Source organism: Prinia subflava, chromosome 18 (genome assembly GCF_021018805.1).
Source record: "Prinia subflava isolate CZ2003 ecotype Zambia chromosome 18, Cam_Psub_1.2, whole genome shotgun sequence".
NCBI classification, from domain to species: Eukaryota; Metazoa; Chordata; class Aves; order Passeriformes; family Cisticolidae; genus Prinia; species Prinia subflava.
The window spans coordinates 4,791,148-4,819,014 of record NC_086264.1 but is presented as its reverse complement, the minus strand read 5'-3'; the positions used below and the strand labels follow the sequence as shown (position 1 = coordinate 4,819,014).

At 38.8% G+C, this 27,867-nt stretch overlaps 1 protein-coding gene across 10 annotated transcripts in view; it reads right to left on the bottom strand.

Annotated features, from left to right (window-relative positions):
- The window catches only part of BLTP1 (bridge-like lipid transfer protein family member 1), a 91,723-nt gene that overhangs the window by 39,865 nt on the left and 23,991 nt on the right, over positions 1 to 27,867 (bottom strand). For all 10 annotated transcript variants that reach the window (XM_063415423.1, XM_063415424.1, XM_063415429.1 and 7 more), the window contains exons 13-37: positions 27,691 to 27,782; positions 26,710 to 26,827; positions 25,802 to 25,957; positions 25,291 to 25,388; positions 24,132 to 24,310; positions 23,867 to 23,973; positions 21,624 to 21,832; positions 19,082 to 19,309; positions 18,371 to 18,508; positions 17,932 to 18,108; positions 16,131 to 16,259; positions 15,838 to 15,957; positions 13,991 to 14,268; positions 13,624 to 13,874; positions 12,929 to 13,187; positions 11,690 to 12,533; positions 10,810 to 10,880; positions 10,156 to 10,329; positions 9,751 to 9,871; positions 8,784 to 8,930; positions 8,336 to 8,463; positions 8,021 to 8,223; positions 6,422 to 6,619; positions 5,601 to 5,812; positions 459 to 610 (exon numbers count right to left, since the gene is read on the bottom strand). In XM_063415423.1, the coding sequence (XP_063271493.1) occupies positions 459 to 610; positions 5,601 to 5,812; positions 6,422 to 6,619; positions 8,021 to 8,223; positions 8,336 to 8,463; positions 8,784 to 8,930; positions 9,751 to 9,871; positions 10,156 to 10,329; positions 10,810 to 10,880; positions 11,690 to 12,533; positions 12,929 to 13,187; positions 13,624 to 13,874; positions 13,991 to 14,268; positions 15,838 to 15,957; positions 16,131 to 16,259; positions 17,932 to 18,108; positions 18,371 to 18,508; positions 19,082 to 19,309; positions 21,624 to 21,832; positions 23,867 to 23,973; positions 24,132 to 24,310; positions 25,291 to 25,388; positions 25,802 to 25,957; positions 26,710 to 26,827; positions 27,691 to 27,782 (4,789 nt within the window). The remainder of the gene's footprint in view (positions 1 to 458; positions 611 to 5,600; positions 5,813 to 6,421; positions 6,620 to 8,020; positions 8,224 to 8,335; positions 8,464 to 8,783; positions 8,931 to 9,750; positions 9,872 to 10,155; positions 10,330 to 10,809; positions 10,881 to 11,689; positions 12,534 to 12,928; positions 13,188 to 13,623; positions 13,875 to 13,990; positions 14,269 to 15,837; positions 15,958 to 16,130; positions 16,260 to 17,931; positions 18,109 to 18,370; positions 18,509 to 19,081; positions 19,310 to 21,623; positions 21,833 to 23,866; positions 23,974 to 24,131; positions 24,311 to 25,290; positions 25,389 to 25,801; positions 25,958 to 26,709; positions 26,828 to 27,690; positions 27,783 to 27,867) is intronic.

Genomic DNA, 27,867 nt, shown 5'->3' with positions numbered 1-27,867 from the left:
TATCCATACACAAGTTGAAAAACTATCTTAGAAAGACACATCTTGAACTTTACAGTGCAATGGCAGTCAGATCATGGATGATATCAGGTTGAATACCAAAAGCACTGAGCTGTTCTCTTCACTAGCATCTCACCTACTCAAAACAAACACCTTCCCCAGCCTTTCTCCCTCATACATCTCCATCTCACCAGAAGTTGCTAGTGAGGGCTTTTTGTTTCATTTGGGCTTTTTACTCTTCCTTTTTTCTTCTTTTAAGAATTTTCTAGCAGCACTTCTATAGAAATTACAACACCAAAAAACTGAAGCAAGTCTTACTGTGATATATACAAACTCAAAATTATCATTTCCAAAGAAACTTCAAAAATTATTGAAATTCCATTCAGAACCTACCAAATACAAATGCAATTTAACAAAGCAGGACTACCATTTTCTCTCTTTTACATCAGGTAAAATTATACCTTGAATATATATGGGCTGGGGACCGCACATTGGTGGGAGCTGCAAAACTAAACCAAATTTCTTTGATTGTCAGCTTCATGCTGCAGGAGTCAGGGGGCGGAGGCATCAAGGGGATATCCTTTTTCAGATCATCCGATTCAACACCTTCATCCTTCAAAAACAAGGAATCATGAAGTTAGAAAGGAAATTGTCCTCCAAAACTATTACACTGGAAGGCACTAACATACCATACATGCTCATAAATTCTTTTTTTATAGGTATTTAGGCAAAGAAAAATAAACTCATGCTGTCGACCAATGCAGATGCTGAAAGCCTGGTCAGAAGAGAAAGTCAGATAGACTTTCTCAGGCATTTACTCAGGGGGACCTGTGAGAAGACATTCCAAACAATTTCTAATCTTTGCATCTGCTGTTTTTCCAACTTGTTTACTTGCAAAAATGTTTACGGAGAGGTGTTAGTTTGAATGACCAAGCATGTCCAGTTGTACCGGAACAGTGTATAAAATGGGTGTGCTTTTTAAGAAACGTTGCTATATCCAAGTATCCAAATATCTCCAAGAAGATATTTGGTCATATCGTTATTTCTGCTGTCCCAAATACAATAACGATATGTGGTGACCCTGACGTTCATTGCAGCCAAGACTGAAGAACCGAAGTCTCCCTCCGCCTCCCCTTGAGAGATACAGAATATTTTCCCCATGCGGTCTGGTCTTTCTGACCATGGGATAGTGGAATTGGCCAGAGAGCTGATTTGGGGCAATACCCAATGTAGCTTGAGTTTATTTCCAGGATAAACCTCTGCTTTGCAGGCTGTTGGGACAGGTTCCCAAACTGGGGAACCAGCCTCTAGAGAGGACTGATCATGCCTTCTGTGAAGGCTTTGTTCACTGGCAGTTGGAATTTCTCTGCACTGCGAGAGGCCGTGGAAGATCCTCTGCTGCAGAGAGCTCCCTTTGCCTCCCTCAGCTCCCCCTCCTCCTTTCTCTGCATTGCAAATGGCTGTGAAAGGGTCTCTGCTTCATCAGCAACCACAGATGATGCGTACCCTGAGCGTGTCCAGAGCCAGCCCGCCTCAGATCCAGCTTGACAGTCTGATCAACTCAGGCACTAATGTTACAGACATATCCTTCTCTGTGTGGCCTCCTGCATGGCCTTTGGCCCCGGTAGGACCGGTCACCGTGGGGTTGGGACACACAATGGAGACCTTTGTAAGCCCATGGTCTGTGATGATCAGAAACGCAGAGGAAGGAGAAACTGAGATCCAACTTCATGTCGCTGCAGTTTCATTCAACCTCTTGGGGCGGGGTGTACTGACAGCCTGGGTAGCAGCAGAGGTGCCACCAGCCCAAGAGGGCTGCAGATGCTGGGGTTTCACCTTATGAGTGTCTTATACCTTTTAACTTTTGCTGTATCTGTTTTAATGTTGGTTGCGCGTGATTTTTAGGGCTTGTTAGCTGTGTTTTCTCTGTTTTTTCCCTCCGCAGGTGTTTAGGGGTGAGGGGAGACGGAGATGCTACAGCCCTGAGAGGGCTGTGGCCGAGCAGGTCCGCGCGGGTTCCACCACTGCCCCTGGCCGTGAGAGCTGCACGGCAGACTGTGTTGTTTTTCCTATGGTGCCCCGGGCACTCCGGCGGCGGCTGGAGTGTTTCTCTGTCTCTCCCCGTGCTCACCGCCCCCCACCCTGCAGTGCCGCAGGTGGAAGTGCCGCCACTGCGATGGTGGCGAAGGGCGGGGTGGCCAACCCAGGCACGGAGAGCCGGGTGCAGCCAGCAGCTCCTGGGCTCTCCGCTTAAGAGAGGCGGTCCCGCCTGGCAGAAGCAGAAGCAGCAGCAGCTGAGAACGGCTGCAGGGGTACCAAGGGGAACGGCAGCTCGAGTTGCTCAGCTCCCCATCCCCCCCGTGTTTGTTAACACAGGCTCGGTGTTAACAAAGAGCGCCGCGGCGGGCTGGGCATGCAGAGCCCACCGCTGCCCCCAGCAGGAGCGGCAAGGGGCGGCCATCAGCCGGCTCCGCTTGAGAGAGGCAGCGGGCGAGCGGCTGCACGGGGAAAGGGGACAGCAGTTTAGCTCGGCTTTTCCCCTGTGCCCGTGCCGCCCCTCCTCCTCTCAAGACAGCTGTTTTACGTTCTGATAAAACATGCTTAAGTTTTATCTGTATTAAGTGCTGTTTCATTTGGAATTATTTTAAGCTTTAAATACCGTTTGTAGATGCAAGAATGTGCAGCTACCTGCACTTTTGCAGATAACACGAAAGAACTAGTAATAATTCTATATCATAACTGTTACTGGTTATAAGTTATTTCAGTATTTTCCTGTGTTTCACTTTAAGGTCATAAGTACATGACTGCTTAGATAAGTTGTCTCAGGTCTCTAAGATAGTTATTAGTGGTATATTGATTACAGAGTGTGAGTTTACTGATATGATAATACATATTGTTGGTAAGTTCCTATTATTGTGTTATAGCTAGCTTTTCGTGTACTTTGCCATTTTTTGTGTAATTATTTACAAGACACATGTTGTTCTAGGATCCTTTCTTCATTTTCTAGCTGCTTTTGTTACAGAAGTACTGCAGCAGTTTTTTGTGTTCAAAGCATCCTTGTCCTGGGGAAATTGCAGAGGGAATTAATTATGAGATGGTTCAATTAGTCTTTCACGCTAACATTCTTAAGAACCTTGTTTTAAAATATGTGTAGAGGGTTCTCTTCCAGTTACAGCTCAGGCAGTGGCCAGGCCTTAGCTCTTCCTGGATGGAATTTGCCAACAAGCCCAGATGCTTTGCATCAAAAATTACATACGAGCTATGTTGACTTGGCAATTTGATTCTATAAGTAGGGCAACTGAATCTGTTTTTAAAATGAACTTGGAGATCATTATCCAGAGATGATTGTCCAATTCCTCATTGATTTACAATTTTCAGCTGTTGCAGATTCTGGGCTGATGGTACAGTGTTTAGTGTTTGATAATTATTTAATTTCACATTTGCTATTGACTCTGTTTATTATCTGAATAATTTCTGATTACTATAAGTTTTTGTTTGCTGTATGTATTATTTTGCCTTGATGTTTTTTCATATAGACATATGTTCTATTTAAAAAAATAAAAAATAAGGGGAATTTATAGAAAACAGATAAATTTGAATAATGCAATATTTATATTAGAAATTTGAGAAAGAGTTATCAAATCTAAATTTTGATTGACTAAAAACAGTAAAGTCCAGTTAATTTATTAACTTAAGGAGAAGACATGCCTGTGTTTTATCATCAGCAGGTTCAAAGCAGACACCGATCACCTCTGAAGAATGAGGCTCAGTGAAAAAGAAAAATCATTGTATAGCCTTTGTGGCCAGAACAAGATTAGAAGAGTGACTGCCAAGACATAATCATGTGTCTGGAAATTATAGAGACAATTTGACAACAAAAGCCCTATATCAACATCACAGTATTGTGTTCCTACAAATTTTCTTCAGTTATTCCTTGTTTCAGGATTCAAGAAGACATCCAGTGACGTCAAGGATCAACATCTTTAGATGACAGACCTTTTCCTGAGTTTCAATTATTTGGACTTTAAAGCAAGAGTCATTTATCTTAATTCTCCAAAAAGAGTGTAATTTTACCTCATGTAATATCTCACGTGCCTGTGGTGTGCCTTTGCAGTTACCAAGGGGTATGATTTTAATTTGTGGTGACTGGGATCATGCAGATCTTTGGGAATCTAGTTCTATTATTTCTGCATTCCTTTTAGCACCTGAGGTGTTTGTAGTTCAAGCTCTAATCATACTGAATGAATTTAGTTATTAGTGGCTAAGTAAGCCACTGATTTGTAGCTTTAAGTGGTATTAGTAGATGTAGACAGTATTAGACATGTAACTTTGTAATCCAAATTTACATCCTACAGATGTCATTGGCCAATTGAGTGAACAATGGTCCAATCCTTGCACATCTTGGAATGGGTCTCTTTGCTCCATCAACAACAACAAAAAACAACAAACCAGCACCCATTTTCTTTGAACTGATTGCTCATTTGATAATCATATGCCGTTAACGGTGTTTGCAATTAATGGCAGCTGATCCTGCAAATATTATTCTTCCAATACAGGAGGAAGACTTTGAATGGAACTTTGTTAACAGCAAACAGCACTCCTTTGCCAAATGCGCTGCAAAACTTTCAGGGCATATTGCTTATCACTTGCCCAGTCATTATTTATTGCAGTTGGCAAAATCAACTAAAAGGACACGAGTCAGACTCGACCCAGTTGGTTGAACTGAGGGCTGTTGCCATGGCATTCCAGCAATTTCCTCAAGTACCCCTGAATTTGGTCACTGATTCTGTTTATGTAGCAGACATAACCAAAGGTTTGGATTGTTCACTTCTGAAAGAGGTCAATGATGCAACTTTCTTTCAATTGTTGATGAGTATTCTATCCTTTTCTTTGTTTCTAGACTAGGGAATGTTGACAAGTTAGACTGCCAGTTCTTCCAGCAGACTAACAATGTTTGTTTACTGTATTAGAATTAGTAACTGACTCCTTGCAAGAAATGAAGAGCAAGATTTGATACTGGCGCATGGATGTGATTGTGACAAATTCAAAAGAATCCCCTTGAGTCATTTTAAGTCAGTGTCTGATTGAGGTTCTATCTAGTAACCAACTTACTAAAGGGACTTCTTGTGCCATGTTTGTTCTCCTTCCTGCAAGGGCCCTATAGGAGATTCCAAATGCTGCCTTCCACCTTAAAACAAAAAGGGGGAATTGTGGATGCTGAAAGCCTGGTCAGAAGAGAAAGTCAGATGGACTTTCCCAGGCATTTGCTCAGGGGGACCTGTGAGAAGACATTCCAAACAATTTCTAATCCTTGCACCTGCTGTTTTTCCAACTTGTTTACTTGCAAAAGTGTTTACAAAGAGGGGTTGGCTTGAATGACCAAGCATGTCCAGTTGTACTGGAACAGCGTATAAAAAGGGTGTGCTTTTTAAGAAACTTTGCTATACGCCCTCCAATAAGATTTGGAGTCATATCATTATTTCTGCCGTCCCAAATACATAACGATACACTAATCCTCCCAAGGGACCTTGCACAGAACTGGAAGTTTAGTATCTAAGCAAACAGGATGAGTGACCAATTATTTCTACCCAGTCTGAACATACCTGCTCATCTGAAACTGAATTTCCATTAATATCTGAAGAGGGACTTATTCTGTCACAAGGGAGGTTATCTTCAGACACATCAGTGTTGTAGCCACTACCAGTGGGGGAATCTGAAGAGTTGTTTGATGCAAGCAATCCACCTCTCTCTGTGTCTCTTGATTTACCCATGACTCCAAATGTGTTATACAACACTGCCCCAGACTGTCTTCCCCCTGTAAAAATACCCAGACTGTAAAGGTTGGCAACACATAAATAGCTGTAAGTTATTACCCATAGAAAAGATCTGTACTTAAGCAGAGAAATACACGTGATTTTGGTTAAACAAGATGCATTACCATTTTATTCAACAACTTGAGCTTCTGATGGTTTACCACAAGTAGATGAAGAGTACTCACATAAAGACTTTTTAAATATTATTCTCTAAAAAAAAAAGTAACTTGGATGATAGAAAACAGACATATACTGTGGGGTTTCTTTACTTTTTGTAGCTAGCTTTCCCCTCGCAGAGTGAAGCTCTGGGTCTATAATGCACTTCCTATAGAAAGGTGAGGATTTGAGCAATCAGTGAAAGCATCAATTTCAACCTTATGTTCAGAAACTGATGAAACCAATTTATACGAAATTATTTCATACACTATTATTAGTGGTACTTAAAACTAAAAATGTCTTTGTTGCATAACCTATGAAATTTATTTACCACAGACATGTACTATTCAGTATCACCTAGATTCAATCAAATAATTGCTATGCCAGACAATCTAACAACAGAATTGTCAGTAATCTCATAAAACAAAATAATATAAAGCCTTTAAGAGCTTTACCTTTTATAGTTAAATTTTCAATTCCACACTCAAACATTATCCAACCCCACTTCTCTTGACTAGGACCAATTCGAGCTACATCTGGAACAGCTTGTTGATCTGTTTCATCCACGAAAGTGAACTCATCCAACTCTTCCAAAGTAAAAAGAACTTTTGATTTCCCAAAAGGAATGGCTGTTATTGCACAAGTTCCAATATCTGTGAAAATAAACATATTCACTACTTTGTTCCAAAATGGAAAAAGCTTTACATCTTCCAGAAGCTCTCTGAAGTTTACAGTGTTTTGGGGGAGTTACCCCTTTAGTATTCCTCAAACAGGATGGGGGGCAAAAAAAAAGAAAGAAGAAGTTTAAACTTGAAGCACAAGCTAAAAAAAGAAGCTCAAAAAGAGGGAAAACAGCCTTGCTCCTAGTGTGTGGGCAGGATAATTTTTAAATTTGAATGTTAAATTTGACATTCTAAATTTGAAAAAACCCCTAGGACTGAACAATATTTTAAATAATTTTATACCTAAATGTCAAATATTTCAGGAAAAGAACTACACTGAGTCACTTTATGTCCCTTCTAATCCTTACTCTCTGACTCCAATTTGTAACTGCATCCATTTTGAAGTAAACATGAAACACCAAGATGCTTAGAAAGGCTCTTCTCAAACCTTTTAAATAAAAGATGATGACTTTTCTTGGTCAGAACTCCAAAACTGGCGCTCTTGAGTGTCTGTAGCATACCTGACACAGGGCACCACTGCTAAGATTCTATGCATAACTAAGTAAAAAGGGAGGCAACCATGTCAGTGTTCTCTGTTTTTGCTGTCCTCCAATTTCATTTGCTCACTCATCTTTGCACAGCAGTGGGATTTTCTGTTGTTTATTTATTGTGTATTTTTTTTAATCATCCTGGTTTTACTCCCTAATGTCTAAAGACTCATGCTCCTTATGTAACAGAGTAAAAACTGGTATAGATGCCATCAAAATTGAAACAGTTTAATAAAAACTGCCTCTACTTTTGGTCATTTTTTCCTGGTTAGTTTTTCCACAATCAGGAGTTATAGCAAAATTTAACTCATAGCTTCTTGAAGGCATTTTCTTAACACAAGCAACAAGGAAGTCAACTGGGTAGAACTAGTTTTCAGCTTTAGAGTCATTATAGTTAAAAATCTACAGGTTGTCACACTGAAATTGCTGGTACAACAAGCACATTATTGAAAGTGTTAGAAAGTAGTAGGAAAGCAAATAAGTGTAATTCATTCCCTGCAAAAGGTCACAAAAAATGATAGCTGAAAAGAAATCAGCTGGGAGAAAGGGAGATCAGGCCTCAAATTCTAGCTGTTCAGGAAATATTTACAGGACAACACATCTGCCACATAAACGGCTTACAAGTTTGTCTTGACAGCTTTTAGTTCACCTAAGTTTAAATTTAGCACCTGGAATAATAATTCATCCTGAACTTCTTTTTCAAGTATCTGCAAAAGCTCTGGGTGCAAGTAGCTTTTTATCCACGTTGATAACAAACCTACAACCAAACTACAAGATCAAGACCAACTCTAACTACTTGCTTCTATCAAAACTGACATTTCCACATTTTAATATTGTTTAATACCTGTTGTATCAAGACCCCTAAGCTGTCCATGAACACGATGGATGTTCAGTTTAGCAGCAATTTCTTTTCCTTTTTCTGCTCCAGAATTGGATCTCAGCGACCCAGAAGACTGGGGCTGCATTTTGCTGGTTTGGATGTAACGATCAAACGTGACAGAATTCCTCCCAGTTTCTGCATTGTTGGAAGCCTCCTCAACTATACCCCTTTTCAATATCAGGGAAGAAAAAACAATTAAGCAAATCTCAAGATAAACAAAAACAATCAAATGAAATATGTCTGAAGTTTATGACAAATAGTGACATGTGCTATTCTTACCTGTTCATACGAACTTGAGTGGCAATTCTATCAAAACACAAAGCTACTAAGGAAACATGAGTCACAGTTTTGCTGGAAGAAACTCCTGGGGATTCATCCACAGATGCTTGTAGCAAACACAGGTTCACCTGTGCATAAAATTCCATCAACGAGTAAAGACATTTAGAAAAGCATGTTACATTAATCACTAGTTGCTGATACAACCTTGTCTTGTACTTTCAGTAAAAAAAACCTAAAACATTCACACCTAGAACATTTGGCAGCCAGTTACCCTATGGTGGTTGATATTCAACTACTGCATGTCTACCATCACAAAATTGAGCAGCTCCAAAATTCAAAACTTTAGTTCTCAAGCACCAATGCACAGCTTCAATTCAGCTTTTGGGGAGCAAAATAAGGGTGATTCTGTGATGCACTTTTCTACAGATAAGCTAAAAAAAGTTGTTACCTTTGGAACTGTAACATTGGCCTGAAGACCTTTAATTGTCACATTATCTTGTTTAAGTGAGAGACTGGTCTGTGCTGGTCCCTGGTTTGTTGTTCCTGTTGTGGTGGCATCTATTTTTGTTCCTCTGATGTCTTGCTTCGAAGACAACTTGAAGAGGGGAGAAAAATAATTTATTAGCAAAAAAATCAAGAGTTGCTGAGCTCAGGAGTAACAGGATATTTTATTAGCATTGAAGCAGAAAGAGATTCTGACTTTATTTTAGGCAATTTTCCACAATTTCCAGAACAAGGGCTGCAGCATTTAGAGGTACAGTAGGTCTAAAACCATAGGGCAGCAGTGCCATTCTGCAGTAACTCGCCAGACTTCAGCTGGAAGTTCTACACATGTACGTTATGTAAAGCAACACATGTAAGTTATATTAAACAACTTAATACAAAGCAAATTATTAGTGTCCACTACACTGTGAAGTCTAAGAAATCATAAAATATAAACACGATCATTACCTTGGACAGAAAGGACACATAATTCTGTAGAACTACCATACAATTCTTTTTAAGTTAAATTAATTTTTTAAGGTCTCAGATGAACTACAGAAAACCCTCAGGCACTTTCACAGCTCTCCCTTGCTACTATAAAATAATAAATAACATCTCACTGAGACAAATGTAATACTTGAGAATCACCAGCTATAGTAATTTCAAAGACCAGAATGTGTGATTTGATCTCATGTAAATTACTCTAGACCATCCAAACCAGAAAAACTTCAATCCTGTAGAAGCCTTCTGGACAGTGAAAGACAATATGTCATAGTTGATTATGAAAATGCATGTAAATACGCATTCCAAATCAATACAGCCTTTAGCTATTCTATCTCGAAACACTAAATTCAGCTAAAACATTTTCTATGTCAGATACAGAAAAGAGCATTCTTTCAAATCCATGTGGATTTCCGTTGTTCGTTCCTCACATTTTCTGAGAAGCTGGTCTTGCTGTTCTGCACAGCATCCCTCAGGACTTTGCAGTGCAGGTCATCCACGATTGCTGCCGGGTGCCTTGAGCTGGCGCAGTGCACCATGGCCTCGATGTACCTGCAAGGGGAAAACAGCCACAAGAGACCACTGAAACTCCCAGTTTCACATGGCACTCCATCAGCCACATGTAAGTAACATTACAGAGGAAAAAACATCCACTGACACACATAAAGGGCATTTGCCATTCTTCCAGCCACCTCATAGGAAATGCAGAATTACATCTGCTGAGCACCAGGCCCTGCTGTTCCGTCAGCCATGTTATTCAATCCTTTTCCTAAGCCTTTGCTGAACAGAACAGCAGTGGTTTTAGACAATTTTTAGTGCCATCAAAATAAAATTACCTATCCAGTGCCTCTGCTACAAGAGGAGTCAGAACTACATCTACAGTTCCTTTTACTTCCACGATTGCTGTTGTCCGTGTCTGGAAGACTGGGTGATCCAACGTCCATTCCTCTGTTATGGTTTCATCATCTGTATTCTCTGCAGACTTTTTATCCAAAGGAGTGTAAGGTGTGCTAAACAAGTCAAACACATATCAGTGATCAGGCTTTGTAAAAACAAATACAGAAGTGTTCTGGCATCATTTTAATTCATAACAAAATCCACATAGTGGCAAGTTTCTTCTACCGTATATCTTAGAAAGTACAAAAATACAATCCCAGGGTAATGCTCTCCCTAGATTCAAGTTCATCTTCTGGCAATGATATGGACACTTGCCATTGGCACCTCCAAATTCAACTAAATGAAATCACCATTCATAATCTTGAAAACGTACAAGTGAAATAATTTAATGCTTGCACCGTGTATTTTCTGTTTGACCAAACCCAAATATTTCATAATAGAATGATTCATTCTGAAATAGATCTGGTACTGAAAACTACCACTGTACATCAAATTTTGAAAGGGCTAGTGGGAGCCAAAATATTTCAGAAGAGTAAGAAGAAAATCCTACACTTGGAAAATATGCTAATAATGTCAGGCTGTGTTCAACTTACTTAGATGTTGATCCTGTAAGCTGCATGCCTCTGTCCAGTAATGAATTAGCTGTGAGACCTTGTTTAACAATCTAAGATAAAAGTGCAAAGAAGTTTATTACATTCCTTCCCCATATAATAAAAACCCCAACCAAGGGATCCTTAAAAATTCCACTTAAAGATGTTTTTCTTAAATGAACCCTCAGAAGCAGATTCTCCAATATAGGATCCAGGAACTCCTAGGTTTGCTTTTAAATTCCTCGAAAAATCAGATTACACTGCTTTTACATAAACATTGATTCACTGCTTTTAAAAAAAACCCTTCAAATACTAATCTACATAAGGTTTGCATCAACAGAAACCTTTTCTGCAAAATTATAAAGATTTTCAATTCCAGAGCTCAAATACCTGTTTTGTATCAAGTAATTTCCACTATTTTTCATGTATTTCATTTCAGCTCCTTCCTTAAGCATGTATGCTCAGGTCACTTAAAAAAAATCATTTCCTAAATCTGAGCTGCAATTTTATTTTGAAATAAAGCACTGAGAGCTTGAATTATACTTTATCAGTATTAAATATACTGCTATAGAAGTTCTGTATAATATATTTTAAACAAAATTTACGTAAATGTCCTCCAGCTGCCTATCATTCAACCAGAAGCATTTTTAGGTGCAACAATGATAATTCAGAACACACATCCACAGAATTCTAATTCCATCTTTTTTTGTCCACAACCTTTCAGCCACTCAGTCCCATGATCTGAAGTCAGAAATTCAAGGTACTCTTTAACTAAAAGCAAAGAAATTTCAAGTTTCTTGTAGCTTATTCACACAACTGGTACTAAGCCATTTAAAGTTATTTAGAGTTGTTACTCCTTTGTCCACTGCTCCATCTTCCATACCTTAAAAGTTGGGACAGAGAGTTGCTCAAAAGAAGAGGAACTTTCTTCGCTCGTTGGTGTGTCAAGGTCTAAAGGGCGATGCAACGAGGATTTGGAAGTTCTTTTGTTAGTTGGATGCTTTACCGACCAGTTGATCACCTGGAACTGTGTCAGGTAATTTTGGTAACATGCCATTACAGGCTGCTGGGAAGTGATTTGCTCACGTTCCACAGTCTTCTCAGAGTCCAGGACATACATGTTGTCAACATGCTCATCATCTCCTCCCAGAGCTGAAACAAATGAAGCCTGGGAAGGATGAGTCTTAATTGGCAACGTTTTCATATCTTGACTGATTTCTCTATGGATTGTGCTTGTTAAGGGTCCTTCCACACTGTGATAAATAGAACCCCTACTGTATTCAGTTTTCTGAGCTTGCTTTTTTCTCTTCTTCCTCCCTGGATAGGTTCCTGGGCCTTCATCACTGCTTATTGGCTCAAACTCTTCTGCAGCTGAAAAATAAGCCTCACTATCTGCCATGGACATGCTGGAATCCATGGAGCGGTACTGGTGGAACGAGTTTGAATCTGCTGACGGCGTGTAGGGGAAAGATCCAAAGCTCCTCCTCTGCTTTGGGGAGTCCAGGACGTTCTCGTCGCTGCGGGACACATCGCTGCTGAACTGCACTCCCACAGGGACGGGCTGCTTGTCCCCGTAGAACGCTGCCGTCAGGCTCTTGGTGCTGCCCAGCCGCGTGGAGCACACGGACGCTTGTCTCTTCAGCGGGGACCTCATGGGAGACTGGCCCACTGGCCTCTCCTGGGGGCCAGGGGACGCAGGCCGGCCCTCTGCACCCTCCACCGCCATGCTGGGGACAGAAACAAACACTTCACTTACTTGTTTCATTACTAATGCTTCTCCTCCTATTCTGTAGCAGCTGTCAAATGCATGAGTGATTCTGTGACTCTCTGTTACCACAGCCATTATTTTCATAATGCTGGTTACATACTGAACTCTGCCACTTGTCTACATACAGAGGATGTAAAACCAGACATTTAGCAGCAAGCGCTGGTGTCTTTATGTGCTAGATTTACTACCTTGCTCAGGTAAGGGATCCCTATTAGGGATCCAAATCACCATTCAAACTAGGAAACACATTTCAGCAGCACCATTAACACTCTAAAAATTGCTAAATTAAAAGCTTTTTACATCTTAAAGCATTCAAGAGTTGAATTATATGCCTACCCGGACAAGAGTACTAACCTTCCATGAACATCTTCCCTTTTTGCACCAGGCAGGAACTCCTTCTGTCCCAGGTGATCCTCAGCAGTGGATGAGGGGCTGTCCTTCTCCCCTGCAAGCAAGGGCAGGGCAGCACTAGAGCTGCTTGTTTCCTCCGAAGAGGAGGAGGAGCTGTGGGAGCGCAATGGCACTTGGAGGCTCAGGTGTTGTGCTTTCCTTTCCATTTCTATCCCCACAGATCTGCAGTCCCAATCTTTTCTTTTGACACCATTTGCTTTACCTAGGACCAGGGAAGGGAAGGAAAAGAAAAATTGAATATCTGATAACACAGCTGGAGTGGACTCTTCCCTGCCTACTGAAATAAAAATCATTATTAAATAAAAGCCCTAGTTTTGAAAGGCATGCACATACTGGGATGTTGTCCTGACAAAAATTAATAAAATCATGTCAGCAAAGTATCAGATTGTCTCAGTTGGCTGCTTTCTATATAAGTAGAACAAGTCAAAAACATCCTTTTTACTCAGAAAGGAGGTGCATGTTAATATAAAAATCCAGCATATGAAAGCTTGCTCAAGCTCTATCTGCTCTTAGAAGGGGTCAGGCTACAAGAGCACAAACAGTTGTACTTATTAAACAGATTCATAAACACTACAAACAGCAACACGTTGAGAAATTATACTTTTGGAGAATAAAAATACAGTACAATGCATTCTCACCCTCTAAAATTTTAGGAATCTCCTTAGTAATTATCCATTCTCCTGGCTGCAGTAAAGACTGCCCATAAAACATATCAGATTCTGCACTTGTGCTTGAGAAAGCAGAGCTGCTTGAAGGTGTCAGTTCCTCAAGTTTGAAAAAATCCAGTCCCGTTAAGGTGCCACCAAAAAAGCGACAACCACCAAGACAGCCACACTTGTTCTTGCTTCTCTTATTTCTCAAATTATCATCAGGCCACAAAAACCACAACCTACAAAAGGCAGAAGAGCAGAAAACAAACCAAACACATGACCATGCTGAAGCTCAGTGAAAGTAAGATTAACAAATATCCCTCTCAAATGCACGTCCCTCGACCGCATGGCTCACCGCTTGGTTCGGTTATCGTGCGTTTCCAGGAAATGCCTCTGCACCTCGTGTTTAGAAGGATGATCTGCAGCTAAAGCAATGTCAGCAGTGATGAGGCCCAGGTTGACGGAGCCAGCTTCCAGCCAGTATGCCCTCCTCAGTATTGGCTGGAGGCCAGTTCTGCAGCTGTTCACTTGCTCAACGTATTGCCTGAGCTGCAGGTCCTGGATGGCAGCGCTGATGCCTTCTCCAACAGACTGGTTGTGGAGGTTGCAGTTTGCAATGCGTATGGCACCCATCTGGAAACAGGATTTAAACACAACTCTGACTATTTGTCAGTGAAACAAAGGAAGAGTGACATTAAACCAGTTAACATATCCCATACTACAGCCCAAAAAGATCTCAGTAAAATTCCTTCTGGGGAAGCAGTTTTATTTGCAGGTCAGCACATGCACAAAAGAAGGCAAGCTTAGTAATTAATCTCAGCCACTTTTTATATAACGAAGTATTTACTTAGAAACATCCTTTTGTAAACAAATCAAAACAGAAAACAACTGTCAATAGACATTGTCATGAAACTAAAAACTTAAACTTCTTCACTGTAATCTAAACCCCAAAAATCTGAAACTTTCAAATTTATTTAGTCTTCAAACTTCATCTAATCTGAAGACATCGAACCAAGTTTCCTGCACAACTTGAGTCCTCTCCAAAACGTCACCATGAAGTACCTGAAATTTCAGATAGGGTTTTCCAACTCTAAACCAAGAAAAGCTGAAAGATAACCCAGCCACGGAAGAGCTACCCACAGGGTTAATATTAGATTGTTTCTCATCTCTGTCACAGATTATAAAGGACCACTGCAAATCTTTTTCTTTTTTTTTTTTTTTAAATTTGAATGAAACACATTCAGGATATAATTTCCTAGAGTGGTTCAGGTTATTAAGCTGCCTTTGAAAATACTGCTATTCATATTTATGCCTGCAGACACTGTTAATATTTATGACAGCGCTTTTTAATATTGGATTCAAAAGAATTTGGAGTTTCAAACATTTTTTTACTGCCACAGGGCAGCAAGCCATTCAAATGATAAGATATCACATCATTAAAAAAATCTTTAAAACAATTATCAGTGCCCTTTAGTTAGATTCTTACTCATAATGTGAAGCTGTGCCCAAAACTTTTAAGTCTACCTTTTAAAACTGCATCTATTAACTAACAGCACAATTACTACTCAGTGACGTCAATATGGCAGTTTTCCTCTTTTCTGTTGTTCTGTTGTATCTAAAATTTTATTTTGCTACACTGAGTAAATTATTCCTTTTTTTTCCTGTGCAGTAGGATAATGGAAAGAATATCAGCTCTTCTCTGCATAGCCCTTTTTGAACAGAGGATTCAGTCAGGCAGCAGCACCAACACTTCTCCCTTCTCTGTGTCACCAAAGACACATCTGAATTCACACAAGATCATGAGTTAGCCAGCATTGACTTGTACGTGACCCATATCAATCATTTCCATTTGCTGAATTATTAATTCACAGCACAAGCTCTTATCAACTCTCAGGTATGAACACTGAGATTTATATTGCCTGGGATGTTCCAAATTATTTTACACTAACGCTGCAGCTTACACTTTTATTTTGGGAGACATATACTCCTCTTTACCATTTACCAACATAAGCAGTGGAATTATTAAGTAGAAGTCAATTTGACCTATTCCTGGCCCAGTCCATGATGACCTTTTATCACTTAAAGTTTTAGAAATTCTGCTTAATCCATTGCATGCAAGCAAGCCATCAACTCAGGTAGATGTCCTATCAAGAAATACAAATCTCTCTATTGACAAAGTATTTTAATTGCTGTTATTTTTACCTTGATATTGGTGGCACAGCCATGTTCTACCACATACAGATCTGCTCCATCCATGGCTAAGCGTGTCATTGTGTACTTCAAGTCATCCGACGTCGGGCATGGCCCAGGCACAGAGTTTGTCTGAAGGAAAAAGGAAAAGAAAGAATAAAGGAAAAAATATATAAACATCTATTAGGAGCTTAATTTGTGCCAATCCTTTTATTTATGTTCTGGAAACATTAAGGGTGGATTTCTGACATGTTCCATAGAACCAGTGCATGTCCCGTGAGCAGTAGGGATGGATGAAAAGCTACCTTTGGGTCACAAAAGCGGCGATCGATGCCATGCTGGCACAGGATGACGGATTTGGGCCTCTCCAACTCAAACTCCCGGCACACCACATGGAACACAAAGGTCTGCCCCCATTCCAGAAGACAGGCAAGCTGTAAGCAAACAACAGTACACTGTCCATCACCACCCACACAAAATGGACTTGTGGTGTTCCATGGAGAACAGAGAACAACCCCAGGGTCTGGGATGTGAGCAGGAGGCCTCAGCACACCCTCCAGGCTGCAGCACCTTCTTGCAACTCAAGGCTGACTGCTATTCTTGTGTGCACCACAACATGCAAATCTGTACTTTTACATGGAAAAGCACTGCGACATTAAAAAATTTCCTAAATTATTTCTTAATCAAAGGCAGCAGTTTTTGCTCTTAAAGTCAGCTGAGAATTTCATTGTAAAGACAGAGCTCCCCCAACTTTTATCACAAAGAATAGCTCAAGGTACTTCATTACCATTCATAATCTAAATATCAGATTTGCTTCTATAAAAGCAACAAAGTTACATTTAGAAAGCACAGGAGGAAACTCGCTCAACAAAACACTGCTGATTCTTGCTAGACCTAATAATTAGTCTATTGTTGATTTAAGTCTTTTATATAGTTAGCTCACTCATAATGGAAATGCTTCATGACCGTCTGTCTCTGCTATGAGAGGGAAATAGGTTTTCTTTGGCTTGCCAAAGAAAAGAACACTTAAAATCAGCAGTAATTTGAATCGAATTTAATCTAGCTATGACTGTCCAGCAAAAAAATCTCTCTTCCTCCGTTCAGTACAGTCCCTTCACAAATTCTTGCAATACATCACACTATGGAAGGAAAAAAGCCAATGAACCTGAAACAGCAAATTCAAGTGCTGACAACTAAAAAAAAAATCCTATATGATGCATACAATTGAGAATGGTTTTGTAAGGGAAGAAAATCTTCCAGTTGCACTAAGCCTTAAGAAATGTTCTTTCACCCTGGAGAACTTAGAATCAACTAAGTTTAATTTTGAACCATAGAGCAGTGGAGCAAATCTTACAGATCATCTAAATCAGTGTCAGCATTTTGGGAAGTACCACCACAAATGTCTGTATATGTAGCAAGAAAATATCTATTCTTTAGATTTACTAAAATTGCTTGTATGCCTTATTTTATTTGCTGCAGAAGTCTCCCAAAGAAATATGTGCTTAATCCTAGAAAATAACGCCAATTTTTAGAGGAACAAGAAGATGTAGAAGTGTCTTAAAGATTAAAAATCATTAGAGCAAATAGTAACTATTAAATAGAATGTATGTACTTTTCTTTTGCCTCAGAATACACTGGCAAAGCAACCCTTTTCTAAAAATCTGGCAGACCACAGCAGAAATAAATCAAAATGATCTGTCTGTTGTATACTTTGAGCCATTCACCTAAGTGGAAAGACAAATGTAACATAAGTGGCAAAATTAAAAGGGGTTAATGCTAAGATTGACCTAACAAAGTGCAATACTGAGAATGCAAACTATGTTCCAGTGGGATCAAGGAGCAGAATTTATGCAGTGAGCAGCTACTCCTGAGGCCTGTCCATACTACACTCCCATAAATGATCTCATTTGCCTCCTACTTTAAAACATGACTGTGACAATGGCTCATTTGGCATCCGCTGTCCCTTCACAGAAATTATTAGATTTTAAAGCCATAAAGCAAAGGTTACTTAAGGCACAGATCACGCACTTTCCAGAAATCTACACTATGCCAATTTTAGAAGGAAGAGGAATGCTTCAATACTTCAGATTAGTTTCTAGATGGTACCTGTGGTGCAGTCACTTTGGCTGTGAGGCTTCCAGCCTGCACATCTATCAGCCAGGCATATTCCAAAGTGTCACTTCCCAGAGGCAGCCCTTCCGCAGAAAACATGGCGTGGGCACGGAGCTGCAGGCCCGACAGGCTGATGTGACCCTCCCGGAGCACCTCGTCCACTGCAGGGCGCTGCCAAGGACAAGGAAGTGGGAGGCAATTCTTGGAAAAGATGCAACACTGGCCTAATTTAATCCTATTTGTTTTACTAACAAAATGAGAAAAAAATCTGGACAAAAATAAAGATTTTTACAAAACATGCAACAAATTTTTCTTATAATTTACAAGCGTTAAAAAAACCTTTGCACAATAGGAAAATTCCAGCCAAAAAAGAATTCAATTTTACTACCAACACAACTTCCACAATACAACCACACAAACACTGACTGACTACCTGATAATTGTCATTCAGAAACAGATTCACTGGAGACAGTACAAGCTGAAGCATTGTTTCTCTAAATCCTTTCTTCATCTCAAAACACAGCCTCTCCAAGAAAGCTGTAGGGCACTCTGGACCATCTGGACTGCAATGCTGAAATAAAAAATAAACACATCTGTTTCAGAACTTGAAAGTACATAACATGGTTGAAACTTTACTATTAGTTAAAAACCTGTGGGCAGGAAGTATGCCAGCTTTCCTCTAAGTGAATACTCAAAAAGAAACCCGTGCAACTTCAAAAACCTTCTGACAACTGCATAAATGGCAATTCAAAAAGATTTGGGTGAACCCAATATTTTATCTGGATTTTTTATTCCCGGGGTTCCCTGAGAACTCAGCAGCACAGAGCAGACTGCACCACTGTAAGACAAATTTGCTAATAAGCAGAGAAATCGTAACGGTCAATCAAAAATATCACACATATCAGGTTCTGGGAATAACAAACATTAAAAGAAACCAACAGTTCTGTCTCCTAGATAAGCAAAATAAATTCTGTCTTGAAGTTGTTTAGATAGCCACAGTTTCAGCAGAGAGTATCTACGTATTTTGGGAAGCACTACAGCAACTGAATATTCCAGGCAGTTAAATGTGGATCCAGATTATGAAACTAAAAAAAAAAAAAAATTTTACATGAAGTAAATTCTTTTATGATTATAAAGTACTTACCACAGGCAATCTCCCATGCACTTTGTACAAATTAACAAGCACAGTGATATCCCACGGACGTAAAGTAAGAGGGTGAACAGGCTTGACTGAAATTTCATTTTCTTTTTTGTCATTTTCCACTCCTACAGCTGTCCAGCCAGAGCTTGAGGATGTTGACAGGGACAAAACAGGGCTTGAAATAACCTCTTCAAAATCAGTGTACATGTCGTCTTCCCCAAAATAATTTTCCTAGGAAAAAGAATTGTAATGATCATATGCAAAACAAATGAAAAACATGCAGGCAATGAAGCCAAATACAAATCAAATCATCTGGTTTTAGTCTTCCCTAAAGTAAGTGGTATAGTTATAACCTATAGCTAAAGGAACATAGATACTTTTATTTTATGAAAACTGGATAGTTTAAATGTGCAAATTTAGGCATTGTGCTTTGCAGGAAATGAAGGCAGGTCAGTAGTTCCCATAGTACTGTTATTTGAGACACATGCAACACAAGTAACTGTTCTGAAATATTATTACTGACACTTTAAAACAGATTTTGTGCTTTTAAGGATACATAACAGAGTAAGAACCCAAAAATCCAGCAGGAAGTCACCCTCATCCAACTTTCTGAACTTTTTTTCAGCAAGCTTCAAAGTCTTAAACATGCTTCGAAACTATTATCATAAACATTTCTTGCTCGAGTCTAAAAGCCATCTTGTGTCTAAGCAAATCCTCTTCAATTATCTAAGGCTAATGTAACACTGCCAAATTCTACTGGAAAATAGAAAATCCATCAGGTTTCTGGCAATTATCACATCTTCTCCCTTAAAAGTAAAGCTAAACTCTCAAGAAGAATTTTCTTACAGTGGTTTTTAATAAGGCAGACCCAGCAGAGGGTGGTAGGAGCTCCAGTAACTCACTCCTGACAACTCCTGCTGAAAATGCCAGGACCTATAAATCATTCATTTCCAGACAGTAAACCCTTAGCAGGGTGTGCTCCAACTAAAAACTACTTCCCAAGATTAGAAGAGTTAACAAAGCTGCATGGACAATGTGTGTCTAGGGATCTCTACACCATGTATTAAAAAAAGATCAATGAAAACAAACTGAAAACAACCACAAGTCAGGAAAACAAACAAAAAAACTCTTCTAGAAATCTTTCATAGTCCCAGCACAGCTGGACAAAAAGTTCTAAACAGAGTCACAAAAATGCTAAAAAGAGCAATAAATGCACATATTCATAAACAAACTATTAATCTAGAATTTCTCTTGAGAATTAGAATAGAAAAGTTAAACTTCATCTGGGAAATCTGCACCTAAAAATGACATCATATAGAATCAGGGATCTAATGCAGCACTGTTTGCATTTACCTCCAGAGGCAAAAAGCACTGAAAAGCTGCTGCTTTGCTTGAAAAGCCTGAACTCCTTCGTGAATTTATGGGCTTCAAAAAGAGGGTTCAATAAACAATTTGATGGCTTTATTTGCTCTGTATCAGGAGAACTCAAGTCTCCAAGATGCAGTATTGGCCTCATTTTAATCCTGTTTAGTTTATCGACAACATGAAAAAGTAATGAGCCTATTTGCAAGTCCTATACTCTACAAAACACTATTTTCTGCTATTCCTTGCTTACATGCTATACCTTATAGAAATTCTCGAAAATGACTGTTTCACTGAGTCCTGATATTGATCATCTGTCTCAGAAAATTCCTCAACCTCTACTCCAAAATGCTGGCCTCCAGAAGTATTACTTTAATCTAGATCTGCACAGGTTGAAACAGATGTTCAAAAAGAAACAAACAAGCAAAAACACATCCAAAAAAAACCAAAACCAAACCATACACACAAAAAACCAAGCACAAAAATCAACCAAACCCCAAGCATTTTGCTGTTAGTCAAACAGAATCGACACATTCAACTGCCTTGGCTTTTGTCACCACAAGGGAGGGTGAGGGAGTTGGGAAGGAATTAAATTTATACACCCTAAAAAATCAGCCATGGAAGAGAAGACAGCAGAAAAACCCAAACCAAATACACATTCTAAAGCATAATAGATTAATGTCAAGAAAAGGATGCATAATCCTCCTCCAATATTTATTGAAGAAGCTTTTTAAATTAAGCTTATTCTCATGTCCTTCCCCAGTCCCCTCTATGATCCTAACTCCAGAAGTGTCATGAAATCTAATTAAGAAAAACAACACACCGAAGAACTTCAAATGCACCAAAAGCATGGGTTCTGGTATAACTTTGCATAAAAATTACTGCATGCGTCCGGAGCAAACAGTATTTCTTGAAAGAAAAATTATGCTGATATGGGTGTGTATGTATGTGTATATACATATATATGTATGTAAGAAGTTTTCTCACAAGCCTGTGACAATAAAATTCATCAGAGCTATACCAGATCACCAAAGTAATTCTGAACTAGAACTAGTGCCTACCAAAAATTTTCATCCAAATTCACATGTTGTTCAGAATTTGAATTTTCCATTCCAAACCTAATTATTTCCCTTTCCTACAAGTGGCCACCCATAAATTTTACAAGTCATGCTCCTCTGCCTACCTTTATGGAGAGAAAGGCTTTGAGCAAGGGTCCATACAAGGTTATCTGGGAATCTGGGGAGAGTTCCAGCTCCACATGGAGCTTATCTGGGGGCAGCTCCGAGGGGTCCAGGGGAATGCGGGTGGAAGCTGTGGGAGATGAAATCACACTGTCGGTGGTTTTCTGCGACGGCCTTAGCACAGACAACATTGTTTCCTCCATTTCTGACACTTGGGAGCAAAATAAAAGTAGAAAACAGACTGTGATTACAACTTGGGCTTCTGTTGGACAAAGTTCAACAAACAGGAATGTGTATTAAATATACAACTTTTGGCACCTAACTTGTATAATTACATTAGCATGTCTATGCTACAGAACTGGTTTTTCATCTCTAGTAACCATGGGAAGACAAGAAAATATTGAATATTTTAGTCAATGTTAATTATGCAAGAGAAAAAACAATCCCTCAAGTTCTGGAAAAAAGTATTCAGTGTATTTATCTTGCTTTTGAAGTTAAACAGAGACATGCTTTCATTTCAGCAGAGCAGATTTCCCACAACCACACAGCTACAGCAGGATAAACAAGAGAGAATAAACATGCAAAGTGCAAATTGTACTAAAAATCTATTCTGAACTGGTAGCTCTGTAGACCAAAATTTTGTCTCCAACAACTCAATTACTCTAGTCACAAAAGAGTTTGGAAATTCAAATCTTATTTCCTACTCCTTCTATCTAGTTGGAGTTAGGAACAAGAGAGCCCAAAAGCTGTCTTTCTTAAGTGAGGAAAGGCAATGAGAATTTAGTAACTGGAAGTGTTTTGGGGATGTGAAGTGACTGCTGAGGTGTAAAGAACTCTATGGGAAAATCATCAAAAATTGATGCTCCAGCTGGAGGAAGATTTCAGGTGCCAGTTAAACAGGAAGAACTGGCACATACAGAACTACAGACACCTGCAGCCACCAACCTCCAAGGCTTGAACTCCCTATTGCTGTCTACAGTTTTGCTCAGTGCTTGCACCATCGTATAAGTTATACATCAGGCAAATGCTGCAGTGAGATGACTACTTTTTAAGGAAATTACATCTTTTGTAATGCAACATATTTCTCTGAGTTTTATTGACTGACTCAAAATAAAACAGACATTGCAACAAAGAGATTCCATCAGCACCACAGAGTAGGAGCAAGGTGGACTGCTGAATTAATCACTGGAGGAAGCTGCAGATGAATTACCTGTGTATGTACAAACTTGCAAATGCAGGTTTCAATTGCTACGATTACAAGGAAATGTTCTCAGAATGTGAGGAATGGACATTTGACACAAGCTGACAGTCTTACAAGAGCACTTAATGAGCCTCTGCAAAATCAATCTCACCTTTCCTGCTTCATCCTTGGAAATTAGAGTTCTTTTAGATGGAACTGTTTGAACTCAAACCCTAAAAATGCCATCCAGCATGTCTTCTAACACCTGCTGATTGTGGCCCTTTCAAATTAGCCCTCATTATTCTTCTAACATCTCTCCTCCGTAAGTTCTGCTTCTAGAATCTGAACCTGAAAGAGTAAACCCATAACTTCCTGCATACCTCCCTCTGCATTTAAATTCACTTACTTTAATCTCTGTGTTTATAACTTTCTTTTTGCAGGCACATACTTACAGGATATTTGTTATCTAGAAATATTTAGAAAATTAAGTTAAAATTAATTCTTAAATATTAGAATTTGGCTGACCAGTCCAACACTCATTTCCAATGGTTCACTTTAACAGTGAACAATGAAATCTCAGTTTGCTATCCATAAAGGGAAGACAGTATTATTACATCTCATATATAATGTATTTAAACATTTAAATCATAAGATGAGATCACAACATCCAAAAGAAAAAAACTTAGAAAAGCTAAGGAATATGATATGGCCAAAAATATTGTACTTCCTATTTCATATTCTGATGTTTAATATACCAAGTGATATTTTATCTTGTGCAATAACCCATTTAAAAGATCCACTTTATTAAGAACAAGAAGAAGTCAACTGCAGACAGTATCCTCTTTTTTACACAAGGAACTGGGACATACCCTGAAATGTAACAGCATGGAATGTTGTCAGGTTTTAAATCAATCCCAGTACATTCTAATGATCAGCACAATCCCTTGAGACATGAAACAGCAATTCAGTTCCAAGTTCATCTCTGCAGATGGAAGCAGTGTGATCCAAATTCCCAGCAGCTTCCCAAATGAACCATGCCAACAAGGAAAAGCTAGTGACACTTACAGGATTGCTTTAACTGCTCATCTGCCTTCTGAGGATAAATTGGGTGCCAGGAGTAGTCAATTGTAAACACAACACTTGGGACCGTCCAGCATTCAACCCATCCAGCCCTTTCAAAAGGAAATAGCACCTTTTATTTCAAGCACAATACTTCCTTTAAATATCTTTAAAGCAACATCAAAAGTTCATGAATGACAATGAAAATAAAAAAAATAAGAAGAGTCAACATAAAGGTATAAATACATATAAATATCTCAATAAAACTCACTCTTCTTGAGTAATGTTCCTCCATTTGGGCTTGCCTGTTTTCTGACCACTTTGACATTCCGCAGAAATACAAGACTCAGGATTTATTTTATTGGGCTGACAATCTTTTACCAGCATGAAAAGAGAATATTTACTAGGATGGCAATCAGGCAGATACAAATGAAGATCAACATCTTCTCCCTAAAAATCAAGCATCAGCAAAAGGCAAGTTAATTTACATTCACTTTATGCATAATGCTCACGCTATTTTCATGTTTGTATGTGCCATCATCTTCATTTTACAGGCAAAATTAAACAAGAAATCTGTTTCCTACCAGGTTTTAGTACAATCCCAAGAGCTCTACAGTTGTGAGTGCTTACAAGTCCAATAACTTGCACATAACCAGAGCAATCTATAAAACCCTGGCAAGCTTTTGGTGATCTCTCTTCTTCTGTTGTTCAAACCATACTGCTGAAATTAAATAACTAAACCAATCTCACTCCACAACCTAACTAAATCACACTTTAAAAAGAAAGAAACCTACAAGACATTGATTTCTTTGCTATCAAATTATACCAAATTAGCAACATCACCATCAACTACTCTTATTTTTAGCAGCAGTAGACAGCTTCTATTTCAAGGAAGACAAAAAGTACAGTAATTCAAAGAATTATCTGCATCTGTTAAAAATACTTTGTGATCATTATTTATGCTACAGAACTCCTTAAAAATCTGGAAGATGGCTTTCCAAAATCGTTTGGGGGTAGCCAGTACAGTATTTGATGCCATCTTTGAACATCAAATAGATTTCCACATTTCATAAATAAAGGGGAACAGAATTCCATGTGATAAAACAGACACAGACACACAATTTAAGTATATATAGTAAATATATATATTAAATGTGTATCTATATATGTGTGTAAAGCATATACATGTTTGTATTTTTCAGAAATATTTTCATTTTTATGTATATATGTATATATAAATAAAAACAGCCTATGATTAAATGCTTCACACAAGCAAACTGAAACCATTTACTGCTGGGTTACTTAAAGAAAAATTCTATGAACTGGAACAGAAGAAGACTATTTTTCTTTCAAGAAAGAGTTAATTCAAAATTTTCTGATTCAAGAAGGTAAGGGAAGCTGTCTCACATTTACAAGACAAAAGACCTTACCCTTAAGGAGAATCTAGTATTGCATGTGGTTGGAACAAAGTCAGTGAAAGGCAGAGAGAAAACGATGTTCAGGGTTTCTCCACAAGCTGCTAGATAAACTGGGAGGGAAAAGAAAAAAACAATCATTTGTCAAAATTACTCCCTATTTTGTTCTTAGACAAAGTAGCAAACATACAGGTAGAAATAATTAAAAGATATTAAAGAACTCATGACACAGAATATTACCATTTAACTGCATTGTACTTGGGAATAAAAAAATTACTGTAATCAATTATTCCGGAAGCATTTAATACCTACAGCTTGTTCTTTCTAGAAAGACACTGTACTTAGCACAAGGAAATTGCATGCAAAAAATAAAAATAACTCCAACATCTTGGTGCTTTTATTCACCCCACCAGATTTTGGGTGGGATTCTAGTACTTGCTCTCTATATACATTTCTACGCACTGTATTTTGTTGATGATTTTTGTTGTATATGCTTCTTCTTCCAAATTAAAAGAAGTGATCTCACCATTCTCCTGTTGTTTGGTGGAACAGTCAATCCAGTTGTGTTGATTTGCTGCCCAGATCATTTCAAATTGATGGAACATGACTTTGAAGTTCCACATATATGGAACAAATGAAAAAATATCAGGTGCGCTGTCACTGGACCAGTCTTGGATCAAATCTAGACCCACACCAAGTAACAAAAGGTGAGTTAGTAGCTATCAGGTGAGTGATTTCTTAGGATTTTCGTGTTGGAGAAGTTGATGCTTGCTCTGACCACAGCAGCAGGTTACACTGGGCACTGTGACACTACCCAGACAATGGCTCTGGCCTCACTCAGGGGATAACTTTATTAGCATGGCACCACGCCTGCACTAATTAAACCTTCCTCCCAGCAGGGCTAATTAGCCCAGGCAGCACTGCAGCGATGGGGCTGTATTCTTTCCATTACTGCAGCTGGAGCTTCCAGCAACAGTTGGGTGGTGCTGGACCACCTTGCATAGCCTTCATCCTCACAGCCAGAATCCTGAGGAGCAAATTACTTCTCCTCATCATCTGTCAGCCCCAGGGACACAATCCAAAGCCCAAGCAGTTGAAAATGAGCCAAGCAAAGAGAGATATCAAGAGAAATCAACATGGGTGACAAATATTAAGCAAATCAGTAGCCATGGTAAGAGTTCTAATAAGAAATTTAGGATCACTTGGCTGCAAATCAAGTTTCTTTAGGTATTAGAAAAATTATTTTTATTTCTACCCAAATGTATGAATATCTAGTTGGACATTCTACAGGCATCAGGAACTTTGTCCACAGAAACAATTTGTTGCTTTAAATACATGAAACCAGAGAACTTGACCTTGCACAGCTCAGCAAAGTTCAAAAAGAAATCCCAAAGAAAGAGTATTTAATTTGACATTATTTAGCAAAGAGGTTACCTGTAAAGAAGCTCTTCTGAGCAAAGATGAAATGATAGGTTGCTTTATAAACCTCCAGCTCGCACTGCCATGTCTGTGGCATGTTCCATATCCGGGGATAGCTGGCATTAATATGGAACTGTGGACAAGAAATTCAAGCATCAGGATTACCTGAAAAGATGACAATGCCCAAGCCTGTCTCTCAGCAGTTTTCACATATGTACCCTGCTGAATAATTAAAACTGTTTTCCTGCTGGGATGAACAGAAGGTCCTTCCAGTTCCTTAATAATTTAATCTCTGTCTCTCCTTCTGTGTTTGAAGGTCAAGTGTTAGTGTGTTCACTTATTTGGAAAGGTGTACAATGAGTTTCAGATGCATCTGCTGCTGTAGATGTACCAAGCAATTTAAAAAGCAAAGTTTTCATTAAAAGCATCACTGTTCATAATACACCAAAAGAAAATCTCCCAGAATAGAGTATTTTTCAACCATTGATATATTGTTCAAATTTAAACATTAAAAATACCACTCAAATAAGACCATTTAAAAACCAATAAGAAGGGTAATCTACACAATTACAGTACTGCAGAAGTGAAATATTAGGCAAACAAAAGAATAATGCAGTATTAAATCTGTCTCAAGTAGTTCAAGCACACTAGAGTGCTTTTAAGTACTTGTGCACACACATCCTTTAGCAGAGCTAGTGGGGGCAAACATTTATTAAGGCAAAGCCTGTATGAACACATAGCTACATAGTAAATGAGGCAACATTTGTAAATACATAATTTATACACTAAGTTAGTGCTTTTTAAGTCACTAAAGGTTACAGGCATGCACAATTATGTCTGTATATATAAATTCCTTATATGTTAAGGTCTTGCAAAACACATTAAAAAGGCATTTTCCAGCATTAAGAAAATAAAGACTGCTCCACAGAAAAATAAATACGTTCTTTATTTTAAATCTTGTAGAGACTGAAGCTTTGTGCTTATTAACGCACTTACAGCCAGCATTTCTGCTTCCAAGAGAGTCCTGTACTGCATGCTGCTGGTGGCATCCACGTGGAGGAGCTGCCCTTTAATTGTAGGTGAATAGCCTGGGAAACAAAAATTATTAAATGATCATTCAGACACAAGAATTACACCAATATTTAAACAATTTTTTACCAGTGATTTCAGCAG